General features: G+C 50.2%; 1 protein-coding gene across 1 annotated transcript; it reads left to right on the forward strand.

The window, feature by feature from the left end:
- Nucleotides 1–14,621: 14,621 nt before the first annotated feature.
- Nucleotides 14,622–21,997, forward strand: LOC119156789 (ankyrin repeat domain-containing protein 40-like). Its single transcript, XM_037407109.1, has 5 exons — nt 14,622–14,995; nt 15,622–15,770; nt 17,251–17,736; nt 18,296–18,471; nt 19,204–21,997. The coding sequence occupies exons 1-5, from the start codon at nt 14,865–14,867 to the stop codon at nt 19,345–19,347; spliced, it is 1,086 nt and encodes a 361-aa protein (XP_037263006.1). The 5' UTR covers nt 14,622–14,864; the 3' UTR covers nt 19,348–21,997.
- Nucleotides 21,998–23,134: the final 1,137 nt, after the last annotated feature.

Consider the following 23,134-nt stretch of genomic DNA (forward strand, 5'->3'; position numbering starts at 1 on the left):
AAGTTCTTCTGTTGGGTTTATTAAACCCGGGTTGTTTCTCATGGCTGAGTCTGGGCCTGATTCTCCCCCGAGTGATGATAGCTGCCAACCAGTAAAACCAGCAGCAAACTGGGCCCCCGTACAAGCAATGCCCCAGGCCACAGGGCTCCTGCTCCTCCAGCGGGGCAAGGCGGCAGAGCGCGGTGACCTGCTGGTGTTCCCCAAGGATCACCTCTGGAAGGAGGGGAGAGCAACCTGGAGCCAACCTGCCCTCAGCTCTGGCATTTCTGTGGCAACCCAGGCTTATAAAAGAGGCTCTAGGCATTTCCATTTGTGTGACCGCATTAACGATATGCAGAGTATTTGAATTTCATAGGACGTGCAGAGAGAAGTTGTCCAAATTAGCTATTTATAAGGAGCGAAGTCAACCGCCAGGCAGCAGTTTGCCGTTGATTTATTCTCTCTGAAACTTTAGAAACCTGCATGACACTTGTACAAAGTGCGGCTGTGCGCAAAATGTTTTATTCAATACTTGTTTACAAAGACAAACGCAGCACCCTGTGATGCCTAAAAAAGCCAACCAAAAATGACACATTCCCAAGAGGTACTTAAAATTCTTACAGCTCTATTAACAACAAAATCACATGTATTAGTGGTTCTGTTGACTAAACAAAGACACTTTATATTGTAAAACTGACTGCAGATAAGCTTTGAAACCCGCTGTATGGAGGTCTCGAAGACTGCAGGTATCCTGGGCACGGCAGGAGCTGCTGTGATGACCCCAACAGCCGCTCAACATGCAGGGAATTTGCCCTGGGTCCATGGCATTGCCACTGTGTGGCCGTGGATGTCATTTTTCCCTGTCATCTTGAGTCTTTTGGGAGTGTTTTTCCCCCTTCCCCGCTGGACGAGAGGTAAGGAGGGGTGGGTCCACAGTGCTCTTGCAGCCTCCATCTCCTCTCCTGGTGCCAGAAAGCCACCTCCTCGAAAGCTTTGGGTGCATTGAGTGAGAGGCCCACCAGTGTGGATCCACCCAAGGTGGGATTCCCTTCCAGGGAGGAAAAAATAATACTGTCTTATTTCCACACACACACACACCCCCCGACAAAGGATCCCTCGCCCAGAGGCACATTTCAGCCGCGGAGGAGCAGAGGGGGGCTCTGAAGAGTCAGACCCTGGTTTGCATCAGGCAGACGGAGCGGTCCTCTGCTTTGCTGTGTCCTCCTCCATCCAGAGGGATATTCCCAAGGGACAGGTGAGTCCCAGCGCAGAGCTCTGCTTTCGGCTCCCAGGTGTCACGTTCAGTGTGTGACAGCCAGGACGGTGGCACTCGGGGTGACAGACGAACGAGTCCAGCTGAAGGAGCAGTTGCAGGGGACGTGTGACTCGTGGTTTAATTGTGTCGCTGTTGCAGGTCAGCAGGGTCATCCAAGGAAATGCCATTTGAGCGGCTGGATTTGACGCACTGTCATTCCAAATACTGGGCCGGTGCTTGGCACGACGGAGAGGGGCAAGGACATCCCATAGGAGCTTGGGAAAAAGGGCAGAGAAGTTATCATTAATGAGAGTTACGGTTTTGTTGGGTCACTGTACTAACATCTTAAATGAGGCACAGAAACCCCATGTTAACTAAGAAATCACTCTTCCAGCAAAACTTCTGCAGAGGAAGCCTCTTAGGGAATCAAATCCTGGCCTAATCCAATGGAAACGGGACAGACACTCTGACTCCCATCGCTCTAGGAACAGCGAGTGCTCAGCCCCATGAAGGATCAGTCCCTTGGCTGCTTGAACACAACCGGGAGAGGAAAACAGCGCCATAAATCTCCCTGTGAATGTGGGCAGGCAGCTCCTGAGGTCGGGGGGGGCAGTGAGGGCTCTGAATAACCCTCGACAGCTGCCCCATCCCTGCCAGGACATCCCAGACATGCTGTTTCCCAACCTAAGGAGCACATCCAGGAGGGGATACCACTATGCAGGCTGCCCCGGCTTGGCTCGGGGACACTGGTTGTCCCAGCACGGCCAGCCAAGCTCTGCCTCATGCACTCAGGATCTCCCGGGTTTCATTGAGAGCTGTTTTCTCGTCTGGTTTAAATTAGTTTAATTCCACTGACCTCAATGGATCTGACTGGGTACTCCAGAACACAGCTAACGCCAGCTGTGAATCGGGGTCTTTGTCAAGGTCCCTGGGCATGGTTTTTCTGTTCTTTCTTGTTTACAAAGCACCGGACAGGTGTTGTTTTTTATATTATTATTATTTAATATAAGAAAATAAATAATCCTTATTCTCCATTTTTATGAACAAATCTATCGTGAATGCCAAATTTACAGCTTATCTTGTCTAATCCGTGTCAGATACTGATGCCATAACGATATTCCCAAATGAGTTGAAGCCTTAGAAGAAACCCCACTACTCCTCCAAAATCCCCCTTTCTGATCAAAGTGCTGATCTGAGTCTGCTGGATGGGAGCTGGGATCAACTTTCTCTGGATCCCAGATGGACAAACCTGAGCCCTGATGGCACAAAGCAACATCCCAGATCCGCTCCTGGCAGTGGGGACATGCGGTCTCTGAGCAGCCTGTGCTCCACAGACACCTGTCTGTCACCACCCCGGTGTCCTGAAAAGCCCTCCTGGGATGCCCAGGGTCTTGGTTAGAGTTGTTGATCTAGAATTGGCTTAATTGTTGCTGGTTTTTGTAAATGATAATTCCTTTGCCCTTCTTGCCAAGTTCCTATGGGATGTCCCTGTCCTCCTCTGAGGCACCAATTCTTGACCCAGTGTTTGGCACGACCCTTTCTAACTGAGGAGCGAAACGAGATTCTCTGATGCACAGGAATGTATAATTGTGTCGGGTTTTTTCTTAAACCACCCTTAAAGGAACATCAAACTGGTGATTAGGCAAAACGAGCAATCCTCCTCTGGAGTTACTCAGCGATGGTGGATTGGTTGGCCGTTTTCCTGTGGAAGGGCTCTTGGCAGGACCTGTCACCCTGAGATGTGAAACCTCCCATCACCCATCGACCTCTGCCTTGGCAAAGGGGCCCTTCCAGACCCGGCCTCTCGTGCTGCCTGGTCCTGGTGCCGCTCACAGCCGGGTTTGCCAACAGAAACACAAGCCACCCTCTCCTCAGGCGGGGCGGTGATCCATCCCTGCCGGCTGCGGCATCGGGAGCCCCGGCAGGAGGGCGGCAGCCTGTGCTGGGGGTGCAATGGGCACCCACAGCACCCACCCGGGGGGAGCAGGCCCAGGGGCTGCAGGTTGGACCTGCGTGCCTCTGTGGGACAGCTTCTGGCTTGAAGCTTAGCTTAAAGCAAAGACTCTGGTCCTTGGGGCCTCCCTCCTCCTCCAGGCGGGGCAGAGGGGCACAGCAGGACATGGCACCCACCCCCTGCACCCAAGCGATCGGCCCTTTCCTCCAAAACGGGCACCAAAACCTGCCCTGCCCGCGGGGACCCTGGTCGCACAGGCGGCCCCCAGGACATGCTCTCCTTCAGCCCCACCATCATCATTCACGCTCCTTGGGTGGCCCCTGGTCCGTGCACAGATGAAAATGTAATGCCTGAGCAGAAAAGTACTTTAAAACTCCCCCCTCTGTCTCATGTAGAAAGTAGCGATGCTCCAGCCTGTATGTAAAGCTTATTGCACTTAAAGCTGGTAGCCAGGCGTTGGAGAGGGAACATCGCTGCCAGATCCCTTTTGGAGCACAGCTGCCAACTGCTTGCATCAAGCAGTAACACTGCTTCAAAACCCACACAGAAATCCAGATAATGCCTCGAGACCTTGGCTTCAGCTTGCTTTGGGCTGCAAAGGGCCAGATCTTCCCCTTTGAGCGATGCCCCGCTCCCGCCAACCTCGGGATGGCCAGGGAGCCCAGCCGGCATGCCTTCCCACATCCCTTGGAAGACTGCACATCTCCCGCTGGCCATGAGGTTGGCCGAGTGAGGAGGATTTTTGGCACCGTGTGATGCACCTCCCAACATCAAAGCAAAGACAGAGGCTGCTGTGCTGGCCCCGTGCGTGGGAAGCACACGTGTGGGAGCCGGGGCCGGTCCGACGGAGGGCTGCAGCGCCGATCGTGCGTCTGGGTCCTGTTTTCAGGGCTGCTCGTCTGCGTCATTAGCAGTGGAAGCATATTTCAGTTTCCCCCTAGTTAAGATTTTTTTTTTGTCAGGGTTCCCCATAAGCACCAGTAACTAGCAAGTGCTGGTTTTGACTTCTGCAATAGCCCATCTGAGCAGATAACGGCGCCTACGGACGGGCAGGGGGAACCGGGGGCACGTTTAGAGCAGTGATCGCTCACCCAAACGAGCTGCTGGCCGTGTGCATTCTGCCTCACGCGCAGATGCTCAGTAAGCAGAAGTTAATGTAGTTAGACAAAGGGCTCAGTTTGGGAGGGAAAAAATCAATAATGTCACGGAGTTTATTACAGGGTTATGGGCCACCTGCTAGAACTCAGCATTAGGCCGGCGTTACATCGTGTTTCAGCGAGGGCTGATGGCATTGCACTCAGACATGGCTAGCGCCAGAATTATTATTTTATGCCTCGGCAGATGGCTTCTGCTCAGGGGTTTTATCTTTGAGTGCAGACATGCGACTAATCATCGTTTGCTTTCTCTTTCCCTGCTAACGTAAGCTGGGCAGGAAGCAATTGCCAGTTTGATGATGGTTCATTATTGCCAGGTTTATTCTGTCTGAAACGGCACAGCGAGAGGCAAAGAGGGTACAATGGAAGATAATCAACCAGTTATCAGTGAGATATGGGGAAAGCTGGGCTCAGAACCTTGCCTTTCGCTGGCCTCTGTCTGTCTCTTTTTCAGTGGCAAAGCCTTCGGTACCCTGTAGATAATTTGGGGAAGCCACGGAGCTTTAGATTGTTAAGATTGCAGATGTCAAACGTGGGAGATGAGTTTGCCTGGCCTCAGAGCTGGAGGGTCCAAGGCACTGCCCAAGGTCCCTTCCAGCCCTGTCCTCTGGCACCCTCCACGTGGAGCGAGCCCCGCTCCATCCAGCAGTTACGCTTTGAGTTAAAGAAACGCGAGCTCTGCAATGCCACCTGGAAAGACAAGAGGCAGAAGTCACAGCCATGGTGGCACCACTGCAGGGCCAGTGCTTTCCACATTAGGCCCTCTCTGTCACCTCCTTGCATGGCCAGCCAGGGCCAGTGTCACCTCCTGAGCATGGGGGAACCCATAGCACACCACACCAATGTGTGGCTGCAGCGGAGAGGCCCAAGCACCTCGCTTTGCTACAGGTTTTAGTAGCTAGTGCTAGTTCCGTGGCTAGCTGGAGTAACAGCACCGTGGGAAAGTCCAGCACAAACCTGTGGCGTGCAAACAGAGGTGTTTGCATGCCCTGCAGCCCGCTGCAGCTATGTCACGCAAACCTCAGCGTTGAACTGGTACGTTTGTTGTTGTTGTGTATGATTTTGGGGTTTTCTGCTTGGTTCCAGCTTGATTTGAAGGAAAGCTCAGAATAAAAGTGAGATGCTGGCCTGGTGCATGCTCAGCCCATCTTCCACCAGAGCCGGCGATGTTTCTCCAGGAACAGGAGTTAATTTAGTTCCACACGTAGGAGGCTAATGAATATTATTAAACCCATTGCACAGATTCACTTCAGTCTGCAAATGACCCTAATTTAACCTCCCTTATTTACTTTTAGGAATTTAAAGCTGGGAGGAACTTGCTGGTTGAGTATCACACAGCAACAGCCATGGCAAGGCTGGAGTCCCGAGCCCCTGCCCGCCACCCCACCGGCACCGTTTGCTTCTCGAGGAGCTAGTTCAGTATAGAAATGTCACGTCGCTTTTGTTTGTGATGTGTTTCAACTTATATAAAGAGTTAGGTTTAACCTGCTGTGCTGATGTATTTAACCCTCCCCCCCCCAGCTGTCATCTTTCTCCAAACCCCCGAGTTTCTCCCGGTTTGTGCCGTAAGCTTTAATTCCCTGTGACTCCAGCATGAAGGTACCATCGCACTGTCACTCTGTGCTGATCCTTTTAGAAAGTTACGAACCTTTCAGCGGATGAGGTCTGAGCTGAGAGTTTCTAAAGGGAGATAAAACTGCTGCAGATTTGCCTGGGTTTGTGCTTCGCTGTGAGACTTCACTGAGTCTGGAGGTCCTCGTGGCGGCTGGGAGCCTCTCCAGGAGATGCAGAGCAGTTCCCAGAGACTGGGCTTTTCAGCAGGCAACAAGTATTGGCTTCTCCAGACAACCTGGAAGTCCCAAAGCTCCTCTGAGGATTTGGTATCCAAAACTTTGCTATAAACAATAATTAATTTTCACAAAATAGAACTATTTCTGCAAATATCATGAAATCCTTTTAGCGTCAATTCTCTCTTCTTGGAATTTAAATCTAAATTAGGACAAAATTCTTTTTAACTGAAGAGTTACTGCCTTTGCTTGGCTCTGCTGGCTGTTAGCGGTCCTGGCTGTCATGCAGCGCACCCTCTGACCGTGCTCAGAGCATCACCTCTGCCAGGAGCAGTCCCTGACCTGGTAAGTTGGGCACCGTAACAGCCTTTCCAAGAGGGGAACTATTTTGTTTCAGTTTGCCCCGTGGGCTCTTTTACCACCAGACGCAAGGCATCACACACTCTGCATTGCTTGAACCCAGACGATGGCCATCAGGAAGAGTTAGTAAATCTCTTCTGGGCCACTGACACCGTTACTCAGGATGCCCAAAGGGGATAAACACGGATCTGGTATAAGCAGGGTGCTCCTCTCCTGGCGTTCGCTGGGCAGCGGATCTGAACACAGGCTCGGGCTACCAGTGATGCCTGCAAAGCCGTGACGATCTCCTTCCACTGATCCTTAGAGCAGCCACGCAGTCCCTCCTGCCCTGGCAATGAGATGCTTGCCTGCATTTAATGGCTTTTTTTTTTTTTTCATCGTCGCTCTTTCTGATTTCATCTAATGCAACATCCATTTGTATTTTGATCTTTTATTGTTTGCAGCGTGAAAAGTCCACCCGCAGCCAACACCGTGGCAGGGTTCGCCGAGCTGCAGCACTTTCCACGGCAGTTTTGAAGATAACTGGCCCTTGATTGCCTGACGTGATGGTGGCTGGCAGAGTGATTGTAGGTAACGTTTAAGAGATTCACGTGGTTTAATCGTTACAATTTTCCTGCGCCTCTAGGGCCCGCACATTGGGCTCATTGCGTTATCTACCCAATTGCTAGGATTGTGTTTTAATGACAGACGCAGCAGGCTGCCTTTGAGCAGGGAGGTACAAAGGAATTGGAGCATCGTTAGAGGCGAGCGTTTCAAACATGCTCTGTAATGGCCTGATTTTTCTCCGATTGAAGTCGATGGTAAATATTCTGCTGACTTCAAAGGAGAGCGGGGTGAGGTTACAGCCAAACACTCTTGGAAATCCCACCCAGTGCTTGATTTTTCTTGACCTGAAGGCCAGTTCAGTCAGTTCTGCTTCCACAAAGGAGCTTTCAGGAGTCCTGGAAAAGCTGCCGGAGTGATTTTAGCCCTGGGTTCACATGGTAGCAGCATGTGAATTGTGGCAAATCTAGAGGACAATTCAGCCCTCCCAAGCTCTGCTTTCTCTTCTGCAGATGTCTGGCTGGCATCGCTCTTGCTCTCTCCTCCATTGACTGCGGGGAAGTTTAGGGCAATGGGATTCTTAATTAGGCACTTTGGTTTGGTGGGGTGAACCCCTGCAGTGGGACAGGAGGATTTGGGGTACCTCCACAAAACCTTTGGCTTTGCTGTCCTCAGCCATGAGAACAAGCTGGCCCACGTGCCTGGGAAGTCTTTACATCATCTCTGCAACCCATGGCTTGAGCTGAGACTTTGTCTCTTCCCATCGCAGAGGAAATGGTCTCAAATTCATTTTTCTTTTGTCTCTTTTGCAATTTTACAAGTTTTTCTTTTGTGTTTCTGTAACACCACGGCTACAAAGCTCTATGCAGGGTGGAAAATCAGACTTTTCCATGCATTTCCAAACATTTCCATAAACTGTTTTCCTTTCATAATCAATTAGATTTGTTGATACGGAATTGTTATCGACACTGGACCCGTTCCTGTCTCTGCCACTGACTTACTCTGTGCACCTAGAGCACTTACTCCCTCCGTGCCACAGCTTCCACCTCTCTGAAGGCGACTGTGAAGCTCAGAAGTGGGTCAGGTGTCATCAGTTTGTCTTTTAAATCCCTGTCCCTGCTTCTTGCCGTTGCCGCAGAAGTGATGTGTGAGTGCGAGGTGTGATTTGCTGCAACCCCAAAACTGTCTGGAAAAAAAAATAATGAACACAAAAATGGTCTCTACAGCCATTTGTGTGCATGTCTTAAGCTGCAGCTTAAGCACAACTCTTTCTAGCTCACACACGCCGGGCTTTTTTTTAACTTTGCCATGGTTAGAAACCTAATACTGTTACTGTTTCAGAACATACACTTGGGTTGTACTTTCTCAGCTCCTTCTTGGTTTCTTTGAGGAATCTGGCGTACCCATGGCCATAGAAAACCAGGTTAGTGCACAGTAGAGGCTTTCATGGCCCCTAATCTTGATGACAAAATTATTCGAACAAACACCTCTTGTGTCACCAATATATATTATGTAAAACCTTGTGACTTTGATTATGTGTCTATAATACAGATTAGTCTGTTTGGGTGTTTGGTGCTGACCTCCAATAAGCTCCTAAAGTATTAGCAAGAATTTGCAAGTGACAGGCAGGCAGAGGTGCTGTTCTGCTTAATCCCATTCTCAAAACTCTGACTATATATGTCTGAACAGTTTCTGTTGCTTGCCTTCAGGCACCGGGTTATTTCTTCCTCTGCCCCCTCCCAACTGCCTTTGTCCTCTCCACTGCTTTGATGTATCACAAATGTTGGAAGATTTAGCTAACCTTATGGATTAGAGCCAGGAAGACAGCGAGAACAAATTTAGAATAGGAGGCAGAGAATGTACCAGCTGGGAGGTGATGCTGTCAATCTCCATGGAGACCTCTTTAGTTACAGCTTTGCTAATTACTCTGTTGATTTGTATAGCGTCTGGTTGAAAGCCCAAGCAAGTCAATGGAGAGTTTCTAATCGGCTGGCCACGTCTCAGGACCTTGAGGAGTGCACAGGGCATAGCCCCTAAGTGTAACCGGTTATGATCTGCAGCTTTCTCCTTGGTGGCCAAAACACAACCGAAGGAGAATCCAGAGACCTTGATCTGGTCTCCTGCATGGGGCCAGCCTCTTCTAAAGCAAAAAGCCATGCAGAAACAAATGTAGACTTTGTCTAAGCAAACCAGTTTGGTTTTTTTCCTCAGGCATGCAGGTAAACCACCTCCATCCTCTTGTTAACAGTGTGTGTGCTTCCTGCAGGAGGCAGCCAGATCCACAGAAGCCTTTTGGCTCCAAACATCTAGGATAGGACATGGCCCGGTGCAGGAGTTGGGCAGCTACATACATCTGCCCCCTGCCCCAGGATGAGCCTGTTTCATGGCTTGGGAGAGCAAAGCGAGGGACTGCAGGCACAGGCAGAGAGGAACGCAGCCAGATGTCTGCAGAAAAAGTGAAGGCGGCCCCTCGCCTGCTCAGATCTCCGGGTTAGGACATCCCTTAGCTCAGAGGGGACTGGGCTCATGCCCACAACTGCAACACAAGCACCACCAACCCTTAGCGGGAGAAGTTTGGATCCACAGCACTGCAGCCCAGGCTTGTCATTACTTGAAGCCAAACGGGCTTTAGACACTAATCCACTGAACAATTTCCAGTTGTTATCAAAATCTACCGGACTTCTTAACCACGAGTCCCTGAGCTGATGTACCACCCCCTTCAGGTTCCAGTTTTCTGACTTGTTTCTTCAGAAATTATTTGTCCTACAAATAGGAACAACATTAAATTAACAAATGGGGGGGGAAAAAAATCTCTCGCACACCGTGCCTGATTTCTAAAGGGATTTGGCTGCCTGAGCAGATCCTTGCCCTGCAGATAACCATTCCCTCAAATATCAATGCCATTTTCCAACCCCTGCCGTCACATTTCCCTCCCTGCTGCAGGCCTGTGCATCTGTGTGCATGTGTATGCGCTCACACCTGCTGAAAAATCTTTCTTAGGCACTCAGCTTCCCCTCGAGCCCCTGCTGGATGCTCAGCAGGGCTGAAAACCCACGGAGTAGCTGGCTGCACTGTGCTTCAGGGATGCGCCGGGTGGCTAAGACCTGTCCGAAATCCCAGCCCTCCGTACCACTGTTGGCGTGGCGATTCCTGCCTGGCAATTTGGTGAAAAGAGCCATGATTTAAGGTGAAAAGAAAGATGGTCGGTGAGTTCCCTGCAACTTCGCAATTCACTGAAAGGGTTTATTTATCTCTTCAAGAATAGAGAAGCTAAAGGCAGGGCCCCAGCCACCCTGCCTCAGGTGCTCATCTTGCCTGACACTAGACAGCTGGAAATTATTGGGTTCACAGCTCGTTACCTTTGGCTCCTTTGACAGTAGGTAGAACACAATAGTCATCTCCAGAGGATGATTTGTCTGCGCTATTCTTAGACACCTGCCCCAGGATAAGATGAATCAGCCTCTGTGCTGCATGGTTCTTCCCATGGGCATGAAGCGAGCGTTGGGTGACGCAGGCTCAGACTCGATAATGCAGAGCTTCGGATTTAACCTAATTCACCTAAAACTCTCACACAGGGACTTTCAAGGGGCCAGCACAAAACCTGATGTAATACGAACGGCTTCTCCCATGTGACTTTGACTTCCTCCTCTGAAATTGTCTCTCTGCATTCAAACACTTGCTGGAAGGCCCAAAGTAGCGGCCTAAATTCGTTTAAATCTAGGTGAATATCGGGCTTGACTTTTAATTCTTTCCATCTTTATTCTCCACCAGTCCTGCCAATTCTCTGAGCCTTAACGCCATAACGGCTTTAAATCTGTGTGTGTGTGTGTGTGTGTGTGTATGCACATTAACTGTAACATTTAAGATTTCTGACTATCCCTAAACCTTATTTCTAATACCCTTTACAAAGGTGCAGCACCGGTTGAAATTGCCAGAAACATTATTTTGGTGGGTTAGGTGGAGATGGGGCGTTTCAAATATGATTGTACAGCTGTATCACTGTGTGACTGGGAACTGAGCCTTTGAAAAGATGTTTAATATTAATTTTAATGACTGAGAACTTGGTTAAAGGAGTCAAGGAGGAATGAAACCTGAAATGCCAAGGGAGTGAAAAACTTCATAAGCCTTAAAAAAAAATAAAATGGGAGCAAAGAGCAAACAGACAGACTGTGGTTTCTCCAAAAAAGGAGAAAAGAACCAGCCCAGAGGTTCAGTCACAGTCGGAAACTAGCAAAAAGACAGATATTAAAACTAAACCAATAAAATCTGGAAAACTAGCTCTGAGGACAAAGAATGGCCCATCTCTCCCTTGTGGATACTCCAAGGAGCAGCAGGATGTCCAAGCATGGAACAGCCAGGCGTGCCTCTGCGCTCCCAGCAATGCCGGCAGGCTCTCAGGGCTGTGTGCTGGATCTGGCTCCCCCTCGGGTGGGGAAAGCAAAAGGAGCCCTGAGCACCTGCAAATCACAAAGAAAACCAAATATCGCTGATCCGGGCTCTGCACAAACACACGCTCTCGCTGCGGCTCAGAGCTCAGCATGTTTCTGCTGAAGGCCGAGGACATTTAGCAGGCACATTTGGGAGGCAAAGCGACTGCTGGCTTTTGCGCAGCCCAGCCACGAGCACGCGGGGCCGGGCGTGATTCCCAGCAGCTTCCAAAGGTGATGGCCAACCCTCTGCCGGCACCTGCCTCCGTGCATCCGCACCCGCGCAGCCCCTGCTGCTCTCGGTAGGGAGACGGATGCACGTGTGCCCTGCACAGGTACGGGCACGGTGGGGGCTTGCCGAGCGTGGGCACAAACCCAGCTGCCATATGGCAGAGGGAAGGAGCAGGGAAAGCACATCTTCTTGGCTTTGCTGGGTTTTGGTGCGTGCAGCCCGAGGGCCGATAAACGGGGAGAGGGCAACGCGTGCGAGGGGGTCTGAGGCTCCACGCACAGGGCACGAGCAGGAAGGCTCACGGCGGCAGCAGGGAGTTTTGAGTCAAGTGAACTGGCTGCTAATCCTCTTCTACACAGCCTTTCTTGCGGGAGGAAATCTTATGACTCCGGGGAGAAGTACATTGTGTAACTAAGCAATGGTGAACCCGGGTTGCATTTAACAGGGCTTGGCACAAGCACGGCAGAGTAGGATACTCATCCCGAGAGAGCGTGAGAGAGACCATCCCAGTGCATCGCCTGCCGGCCTCGAGTCCTTAAAAGCCCTGGTGTGGCCTTGGGAGAGGAGCTCAAGTAAAGGGAATTAAAAAAGAAAAAAAAAAAAAAAAAGAAAAGAAAAAAAAGCCCCATAACCCTAAAGAAATCAGCTCGCTGTGTGGGGCTTCCCTGCGCTTGTTATTGAAACATTGCATAATGTCCCTTTGCACTGCGCAGAGCTTTGAAATCCGCAGGATCAAAGCTGTATGGAGACACTATGGATGTGCTGAGACAAATTTAAAGGCATTTTACAATTACAGCAAGAGGCATAAAGCCACTCTTCGGGCTCCTCTTGCTGTTCCACCGTGACATCTAGTGGCACGGTGCAGTCCTACTGACGAGCTCGGCTCTGCAGCTGCCTTCAGGGCTATTGCACTCGTCTCCTGACAGCTTTTTGTGAGAGAGATCAGAAATGACTTGGGAAAAGGTTATTTTGCCACTTTCTCGCGTTCACTTTTTTCCGTATTTCACGATTTAAAGCTTTCACGATGTGCAAGAGAGCGCTCTGCTTCCTAGAACGTATCACCAGGTCCCCATGTTTGTGTGCCTTGTCCTTGTTTAGCAACTTGATGCCACAGATGCTGAAAACAGACAAAAGGGATGACGGGTTATAAAGTGTGATCGTTTAAAGCAACTTTAACTGGAAAAGGAAGCAAGGTGAAATAAAAAGATTTAGGGCACAGCAGCAGCCAGCTGAAGGCTGGTCTTCCAGGTCTCTGAGGTCCAAATTTGCAGTTGTCACTGGGTAAGTTGCATTTGAAACCCTTCTCTAAGTCCAGCTGTGTGTCATACAGTTGGTTGTGTCTTTCGATACGAGCCGGGCCAAATTTTTGCTTAACCTGTTGCAACAGCATGTGACCTGGTGTCAAAAAAATGCCACCGAGTCACTGTGTAACCTTTGTCATGGCAATTAAAAATGTCACCGCTGTTGGTGTGTGTCCCTCCCGCGTTCACAAGGCAGGATGCTGGGCCAGAGAAACTGGAAGGTCCAGCCTTTGGGCCTCAGCCTCTCCCAACTGATGAAAAGGAAGAGAAGATTATTGTTCTTTTTTCCATGTTTTGAAGCATCATTGACATTGATAGATACCTGGGAACCGTTAGGACATGAATGCTGCAGGCAGTCTTCAGGTAACAGCCACAAACGCCATAGCAGGAACACGGCAACCCAAGTCCTAAATTAAATGGTAGGTTAAAAATAATGTTGCTATTAAGAAAAGTAAGCGATGGAAGAAAGGCGATGAAAAACCACCCCCAGCTTAGTGGCAGTTTCTCATCGGCAGTGCACACTGACGCCAAAATAGATGCAAAACCTGGGAGTTCAGAGAGCTCCTCAATGCACGCTGCAGTGACTGAAGAGCTGAGTGCCACAGAGGCCAGGGCTGGGAATGGGGTGCCAGGGCCAGGCATCGGGATGCTGGGGCTGGGAATGGGGTGCGGGGGCTGGAAATTGGGATGCCGGGGCTGGGAATGGGGTGCCAGGCCTGGGAATAAGGGTGCTGGGGCCAGGAATAAGGGTGCTGGGGTGGGGAATTGGGGTGCCGGGGCTGGGAATGGGGGTGCCGGGGCTGGGAATAAGGGTGCTGGGGCGGCAAATCGGGGTGCTGGGTCCAGGAATGGGGGGTGCCAGGGCGGGGAATTGGGGTGCCAGGGTAGGGAACTGGGGTGCCAGGGTAGGGAATCGGGGTGTCGGGGTGCGGAATGGGGGGTGCCAGGGCGGGGAATTGGGGTGCCAGGGTAGGGAACTGGGGTGCCAGGGTAGGGAATCGGGGTGCCGGGGTGCGGAATGGGGGGGGCCAGGGCGGGGAATTGGGGTGCCAGGGTAGGGAATCGGGGTGCCGGGGTGCGGAATGGGGGGGGCCAGGGCGGGGAATTGGGGTGCCAGGGTAGGGAACTGGGGTGCCAGGGTAGGGAATCGGGGTGCCGGGGTGCGGAATGGGGGGGGCCAGGGCGGGGAATTGGGGTGCTGGTGCTGGGAATCGAGGTGCCGTGGCTGGGAATCGGGATGCCGGGGCCAGGACAGCGGTGCCGGGGCTGGGAATAGCGGGGCCGTGGCCGGGAGTAGGAGGGCAGGGGCCGGAGTGCCCGGTGCAGGCCCCGGCGGGTGTCGCTGCCAGCCCGCGGCCGCTGAGCCCCAAGCGCCCGGCCTGGGGGCCGCAGCCTGGCCCGGGCGGGCAGGGCTGAAGGCGGCCGCGTCCCCGCCGGCCGCCGCGCAGCGCTCGGGCCGTTCAGCCGGGCAGGGCGGGAAGGGCCCTGCGGAGGAGACGCTTCGGCTTGGCCGGCTTCACCCCGCCGGGGCCCCGCGGCCCGGCTGCCCCGCGGCCCGGCGCGGCCCGCCCCGGCGCTCCCCCGGGAGGCCCCCGGCCGCGGCAGCCCCTGCGCCGTCCGCACCCCGCCCCGGCCCCGGGCACAAGATGGCGGCGGCCGTGAGGGCGCCGGGCGGCGCGGAGGGCCGGGGCGGCGGGCGGCGGGGCGCAGAGGGCCCGGCGGCGCGGCGCTGAAGGAGGCCGCCCGGCCCGCCGTCCCCTCGCCGCATCGTGACGGGCTCCGGCGGCCCCGCCGCGGCGGGGTGGGGCTGCAGCGGCCGCCGCGGCCGGGCCGAGGAGCGGGGAGACCGTGCCCGGCGCCCCGGTGTCGGCGATGAGCGGCGCGGAGGCGCGGGAGCTGGAGGAGCGGCTGCGGGAGGCGGCGGCGCTGGGGGACGTGGCGGAGGTGCGGCGGCTGCTGGGCGCGGGGGCGGACATCAACTCCCGCAACGAGATCAACGGCTGGTGAGGAGCGGCGGGGGGGAGGCACACACGGGCGGCCGGGCCGGGGGCTGCGGGGCTCCGGGGGCTGCGGGGCTCCGGGGCCGGGGCGGAGGCGGGTCACACACGGGCGCTGGCCCGGGGGCTGCGGGGGGCCCGGGGGCTGCGGGGGGCCCGGGGGCTGCGGGGGGCCCGGGGGCTGCGGGGGGCCCGGGGGCTGCGGGGGGCCCGGCCCCGCACCGGGGGTTGGGCTGGGGCCTCCCCTGGGCACCCCTGGCCAGGCGCGGGGGGAGCCGCCGTGAGGCCGCCGCTGTTGTGCCTCTCAGCTTTCCTAGTTACAAAAAAAGAAGCGCTACTCCCGGGAGGCTCGAGGTTTAGCGCTAAAGAGGGTCCCAGCCGCAGCCGGGCCCGCGCCCCGCAGCCCTTGCGGTAGCCCCGCCGCTCGCAGCGGGGGGCCCGGTGCCCGGTGCAGGCCCCGGCGGGTGTCGCTGCCAGCCCGCGGCCGCTGACCCCAACGACGGAGCCATCTTTGCCCCCCAGCGGCCGCCGCTCCCCGCGGGGCCGGGGGTGCGCGGGGGGGCCGGGGCTGCGGGACGGCGGGAGCCCGCACCCCCCGCTGCCCTCCCTGCCCTTCCCTCCCTTCCCCGCAGGACCTGCCTGCACTGGGCCTGCAAGCGGAACCAGGCCGCCGTGGTGCGCTGCCTGCTGAGCGCCGGCGCGGACCCGCGGGCCCTGACGGCAGAGGGGCAGCGGGCCGCCCAGCTCAGCTCCCGCGCCGACATCCGCAGCATTTTGGGAGGTACCGTGCCTGGAAGTCGCCTAGAGCTCTCGGTCGAAAGGCTAAAGCGGTTTTAGTGCTTTTATCCGAGGTAGTAGGTGTTGGCAAAACTTTGGCTTGGGCCGTCTCGTTAGACAGCTCCGATTTATAACCGTAATTCGTGCTCAGGCAAACGGGGATTTCGGTGGGAAGGCCATTCGTTCCCAGCAGTGTCACCAAGAAACTGAAGAGCTGCCTACGTTGGGGACCGTGCTGCTGCAGTCCCGTTTGCTGTCACCCAGCAGAAGCCAGTGTGAGGGCTGCCGGTGGAGGCTTGCCCAGCTGTGCAATGACTGCTGGCCAGCCGTAAGAAATCTTACCCATCCACTCGGAACCGCAGCGTTTCAGCTGCAGTGGCTTCTGAGCGTTTTGTTATACTGCGATCGCAGTGTGGTTTGTTTTTGCCCTGTAATTCTCTGATCTTACACTTCCCGTGCACGCAGCAAACCTAGTCGGATATGACACTCCCAAACGCTGCCAGTCCCTATTTCTATCAGCATCTAGGTGCTGTGCCGCAGGTTAATGTTTTTAAGTGTTTCACCTTTGGAAATTATGTTCTAGCTTCTGCTAATTGCACTTAAATTGCTCTCTACAATATGCTCTTACATCAACAGTGCACGGTTACCTTAAATGAAGTTACAGCTAAATTGTGACTAGGGTTACAACAGTGATAACTGAAGGAATGGCATGTTCTTTGAGCATTTTTGTTTTATTTTGGGCAAGGTGCTCAGCTCTGGGACTTAGTTCATGGCAAATGACTTATGGTCTCTTTTTAACATCTAAACCGTCCAAGTGCATGTGAACGAACTCTGTTCGTAGCTGCCTTGCTGTTCCATTGGTTAAGCTTTCCTGTTTCCTGGGGGATAAACACGTATCGCTTATATTCTCCTAAATGGTTTTTATTCTGGGAGCGTAGTGCTATTGAGCAGACCTTTCTGGACTGCTTTGACATTGGCATTAATGTCCTGTAATCCTCAGTCTGGCGAGAATGTCATTTACTGCTGTGCTTTTAAGCAAGAGGAGGGTTGGCTTGGGTATTTAAAGTCACTTACCTGAAGAAATACTGTTTAATTTGTTGGCATGGGTCATAATAAGCCATTTACAGCAGTGTTATTAAAAGCAATGTAAAATGAGATTAAGTGAAGAACTACCGGTTCCTTTGAAAATGCTGGGTTAATGCTGCTAGAAATTATGTATCCATCAACAGTTATTTTTTCCCCCCACTTTGCTTTCAAAAAACAAAATACATTGTAGAAATTTGTAGACATTTTCTTTGGGTTTGCAGCTAATTACCTCCCAGGTGTTAGATGCTTACCATACCTTAGTACCATCCTCAGAATGTGATGTAGTTTTAAGACACAATAGAACTATATTCAAAATGAGACAGATCAATCCGATAACGTGGGGTATTTTTTCCCCCTCTCTCCCTCCCCTACCCCCCATTTTTGAACTTGATTAACAGAGGAAGAAACTGAATGTCAAGAGAGGAAGGATTTAAATTTGCCAATTGTTGCAAACTACTTGGCCAGCCCAGCATTCCCTTATGTTTACACCGAAGAAGGCATTCCAGACGGCTTGGCAGATTCCCAGAATGAAAGTGCTTCCATCTCATCCGCTTCCCAGGGCGAAACTAGTCCTCGTTCATCAGCAACTCAGGTTGAAAGCATATGCACACATACATCATGCAACAGCGCAGACGACGGTCCCGCTCTAGACGCTGCAGAACAGCTGCCCGCCCCGTCAGCAGCCAGCGCAGCACCACAGGGCACCCCTCCTGCGCTCCGCAACGGCCCCGCCTGCCAGCCGCCCCTGCCCCACAGCCCAGGGCTGCTCGCTCCAGCGGCATCCAAGCAGGCTGTGCCTCTGCAAACCGACAGCTCGCCCACTGGTCCCGCGCCAGCCTTTCAGCCCTTTTTCTTTACGGGAACTTTCCCGTATAACATGCAAGGTAATGAAGTGTAATTTCCCCGTCCTTCCATCGTATTCTGTTCCCTGGTTTTGTTACTGGGTGAAAGATGAAGTTAAAGAATCACTCCACTTCCAGCCTCAAGTGGAATAGAGGGCAGAGATGTTGCATTCTTTGGCCAAGAGCACCCAGAACTTCTTTTTCTGCTCTGCTAATAACTGTTCCACTGTAGTTTAAACATGGTAATATGCAAACCGATGGAAAGATCAGTCCAAGCAACATAAACATTTGAATTCTGCACCATATTATATAGCATCGAATGCATCTCTGGTAGTTTGTAACAACTTGCCTTTGTGACTGGACAGATTAAACATTGTAAAATGATTCCGCTGTGTGTTTCCTGCTGTTCAAGTGGAAGCTTCTATTAAATGCACGGTATTTCTCAATGAGGTAATAGGCATTGTATTATAAAATCTGAATTCAAAAGATAATGGTAACTACTTTAGTGTTAGGTTTGGGTTGGTTTGTTGGGGTTTTTTTCTCAAAAAAACCCTGTTTTCTCTTTGAGGAAAAAAACCCTTTAAATCTTTTTTTCAATCAGAACTTGTGCTTAAGGTGAGAGTCCAGAACCTCAGAGACAATGACTTCATTGAAATTGAACTGGACAGACAGGAACTGACCTATCGAGATCTGCTGAGAGTGAGCTGCTGTGAACTGGGCGTTAATCCAGAACAAGTAGAGAAGATCAGAAAATTACCGAACACACTAGTAAGAAAGGTAAGAATTGAAATCGGAGCTTAATCTGGCTTTGCATTTTGCAGATATCTTGCAGACATCAGAAAGGTGGTTTTGTAAAAAGGTTGGCAAAACGCAGTGGTGTTAAAAAACCAAAAACTGACTGAAGCTCACAAATTCAAAAGGATGTTGGACTTTTCTTACAACTTCATCATAACTTTAAAATATCTTTGTCAAAAACAGGCAGGGTATTTCCAGCTCCTGAAGCACGTGAAACTTACAGCTTTTTTTTTTTAAATGTATCAGAAACAGTGCTTCAGTGTGCTTTTAACATAATTGCCATATACTACTTCACTGCTTGCCTAAAAAGGACAAATAGTAAGAGGAAAAACCCACAAATTGGCATGTGAATAGTCTAAAGATGCACCAAACAAATGAACGTACTCTTCTGTTCCAAAATACCTATTCTGGAGGCCTGTAAATTAAATGTATTTGGTCACGACTCTTAGTTAAGTGACGGGCACACACACAGTCACATCTTAATGAGGCTCAAGGAGGAAAAAGTGTACAGCTCGAGGAGGAGGGGGGGGAAGCAAACACGCTTTGAAAGAGAAAGTGTATACTGGTAGGGGTTTTTTTCTTTCATGATTTATTCCTATCATTGGGTGTGACCTCCCTGGAATTAGTGTTACTTCCTTTAGCTATTATTACGAATAATAATAACCAGTTATGTTTAGAAGCAATGCGTCGTTCTGTGTGTTTTTTTTTTTAAAGGACAAGGATGTTGCCAGACTTCAGGATTTCCAAGAGCTGGAATTAGTTCTTGTGAAAAGTGACAGCTCTCCTTTCAGAAATGCTGCATCAACTTTGACTGAGAGACCGTGCTACAACAGCAGAGCATCAAAGCTGACATACTGAGACTCTTCTAGATGCACCTGGGGTATGAAAACCTGGTCATTATGTGCTGCTGCCTTTTGAAGGCAGCGAATTAAGTGTGTGTAAAACCTTAAGTTATTGTTAGGGTTACTATTTTAACTAATAGTTTATCTTTTGTATTTAATATCCCCTTTGCTTTTATTTTTTTACTTGATACTGTATTCAGATAAGGGATACCTCATTTGTCTACTAAAATCACATGCTTCCAGTGTATGTAAATGAAGTTTATTGGTTGTATTTGGCAACAGAGGGCAGGAAAGACTTAATTATCGATACGAAAAGTATGTTGAGTACTCCCACTCTTTGACCAAATAAGACTCATGGAAGACGGATTCAGGAAATGGGGGTGTGTGTGTGTGTATAGGTATTTTTTTAAACTTTCTGATTAAGTTAAAATATCAGAGGGTATCTGGCATACAATGAACAGTTGCCATCTAAAGATGTAAAACTTGCAAATCCTTAAAACTCTTGCCCCTTCTTCACAAAGACTTACCAAGAGGGGTTGTCTTGCATGCTTGGGCTGGATGTATTTAATGCTCTGAAGTGACAGAGGAAAAATTTGCACTGGACTGGAAATAAGTGGAGTAAGAGTGTCCGTATTTAAGTATTTTGTTTCTTTCCCATATGAGAATATTGTAACTTAAGTGATGGCATCCCTTCACCTCCACAAAAAAAAAAAATACGGAAGCCTCTCTTAACTGCTCCTTAATTAAGTCAAAAGCAAGCTCAAGTGCCCTTCGACAGAACGCACTTATGTGTCAGGAGCTTGGGAGGTATTACAGATCTGTGGCCATAGTTTCATTTATTTATTTTCCCGACAGCGCGAGGAGACTATGCGTTACTCACACCACAAGTCGGTGCAGTTAAGTCAGGGAACTATTTTCTTTACGGCCCACCCTGACTAACCAGTTGGAGGGTGTGTGGTTAAGTTTCTGCTGTGAGAGGAGCAGGAGAAGCACAACGGTATACTCGAGGTATCACAACTGGAAGGAGCGTACCATGCTCTTAATTAGCCATACTAAACTGGAAACCTATACCATTAGCAAAGAAATAACCTGTAACTTTACATGTTGCAGAGTCTACTATCACTTTTACAGTGTCCAAAGTTTTGGCCAGATCAATACTGAAAGGGCTGAATGCCTCCAGGTGTTTTCAGTGGATTTTTTGGGGAACAAAACCCAGATTCTGGTGAAGCTACAGACTGCTTAACTTGCATTTAAGCAAGTCGGTAACACAACGTCAATCTGTGGTTTCATGAATGGCAAAAGTCATCATTAAAGCAAAGTATTTAAGTCACAGCGTTGCTGGAGTATTACTAACAACCTGAAGCTTCTCCTGTTAACAGGGTAGTCTGCAAAGTTACACCTCAGCAGGCTTTTTGTTTTCTTTTGTACCAAAACCGACAATGATGACCTTTGCACCAAAAACCTTAACCAGGTACGGAGGAGGTGGGTGGAGAGGTGAAGGAGTTGTTTTTTCTGGGCATGAGCTGCTTGCTTCTCCCACCCCAACAGTATTGATTTTCCTTCCACCTCCTGCTTTCCTAGGCTGCGCTAGAGCAGAATTTGTGCACAGTAGTTGTTGTTGATCTGGATTGTGGTGTTGACATTCAGACTGTAAGCAGTACAATCAACGCCTTTGTTCTGGCAGGAGTGTGGCTGCCGCCCTGGCTTAGCTGCAGGCAGCACAGCTGCTTTACCCTTGGGGTGGCTCCTCCAAGCAAGGGCAGTACAAGCAAACCCATCAGAAGGACACAGAACCCCCTTCCGCCAGCAGAAGAGACGCTAGATTCTGGGTTCAGGATTTACACCAAGTTATTTAGGCTTAAACTTCTTGCTTAGTGCATTCAGAATAATTATCCTTTCTCGCTTGCTCCATAAATGTCTCATGACTTAAACTCTGCTGACTCCCCGCCCTCAGTCCTGGCCCTTCTCTCTCCAGAGCTGGACTTCTGTAAAGCTTGATTCAAGTCCTGGTAAGCTCAAGACTGTGTGTCACGCAGTATGAAGTAAAATTTCCTAACTATGGCTCCCGCTTTGTTTTTCTGGTAGGACAGGAAAGCGAGTTTCGATTTTAACAATTCTCTATTTATCTTTGCAGCATAGCTTGGAGGCTAGCTCAGATTATGTGCAATAACTGTTTGAAAAACAGTAGTCGTTAAATGTCTCAAAATTAACAGTATCTTAATTTCCTTTCAGTTCCTTTGTTTAGGAATAATCAGTGTAAAGACTGCCTCCACTAATTACTAAACATTCAGCTACAGGAGCAGCTGGTTTTAAAAAAAAAAAAAAGCTTTATTTGCTCTAGCTTCTACCAAGAATAACTGTTAACATGATACAACTAAAACTTTAATCATGATCTGACTGTAATAATAACAGTAAGTCTATGCATTCAGAGAAATATTTTTGTATGTTTTATGCAGTTTGATAAACTCTAAGGCACACTAGTTACGTTAACTGGTTTTTGTTGGTTTTTTTTTTCTTTGAACAATAAACCGTTGGTATGACAACTGAAACTAAGTTTACAAAACTTACTGTTCTTCCAAGGACAACTTTTGTTTGCACTACAAACTTGTACTGAACTGACATTGCTACTCTTCACTTATATTAAAGTACATCAGTTGTTTCAAGTACCTACATCTCTTTGATTCTTTGACGCATAGGGGATGGGTGTGTGTGTGTGGGATGATACGTGGCACTGTAGAGTGGACAGGATGCTCTTAAAATTTTAACAGAACTTTGAAAAATCATGGGCCAGTGTATTTTTAACACCTAGTAAAAGCCTGTCAAGCTGTCAAAGCCAGTGTGGAGAAAGCACGTAGGAGGTACTTACTTAAATAAGCTACTTGCTTTTCGCTTAGTCTTCCTACAAAATCAGAGATGGTATTTATCTCGGGCTCAAGTGCTGAAGGTGATACTTTTCACACAGATTAATTTGTTGTGGAGATGCTCGTTACAACCAAATCTAAAGGTAATTACTAGAAAGGCACAACATTTCCTATGCTCTTGAAGGCATTTTCCTTCATCTTCAACGCAATAAAGACTCTGCTACCAGACATGTCAGAAGCTGAACGCCAGTCCAATTTATTGCAAGGTACCTCATTTTATCATTTATACCCCTGCAAAATAAGGACGTGAAAACACCGTACTATACATATACATGCCTCAGGAGCTGCAAGACAAATATTTTAGCTGCTGGAAGCAGCAGCACATCCAGGCAGCAGCTGAATCATGTCTCTTACACAAGTTTTAAAGTAATAGGTGTTCATGCCATTTCCATAATTAGAACTTAAATTGTAATTTTACTTGCTCCCACTTGCATTAATTTTTCTTAAGTTATTCAAATCCACTCCATCACCTAGTCTCAATCCCCTGTGCCCCTGCATGGGTGTCTGCTTTAGAACAACAGAAGTCAAAAAGGCAACGTGGCTGCCTGCACGTGGCACCCCTCCTCACCGCACCGGCAGCGCTCCACTGTGCCAGAGGGACCGGCGCGCAGACCTTCCCTGCAAACAGACAATAGAAGGCACACCAAAATCAGAACAAGCACATTACAATAGTGCTTTGGCTGTGTCTGACTCCAGTTACATGTGTAGTCAAGTCCTGAATGCCAATATGAAGGATAATGCTTTTTTTTTTAAAAAAAAAAAAAAAAAAAAAAAGTATGTCAATTCAGTGCCTTACAGCACAGAAGCACACTTTACTGTCTCTGCTGCCGATTGGTACACGTCGCGGTTCTCTTCCAACAAGAACCACGTCTGTTTGCACTA

The sequence above is a fragment of the Falco rusticolus genome, chromosome 1 (assembly GCF_015220075.1).
Source record: "Falco rusticolus isolate bFalRus1 chromosome 1, bFalRus1.pri, whole genome shotgun sequence".
Lineage (NCBI taxonomy): Eukaryota > Metazoa > Chordata > Aves > Falconiformes > Falconidae > Falco > Falco rusticolus.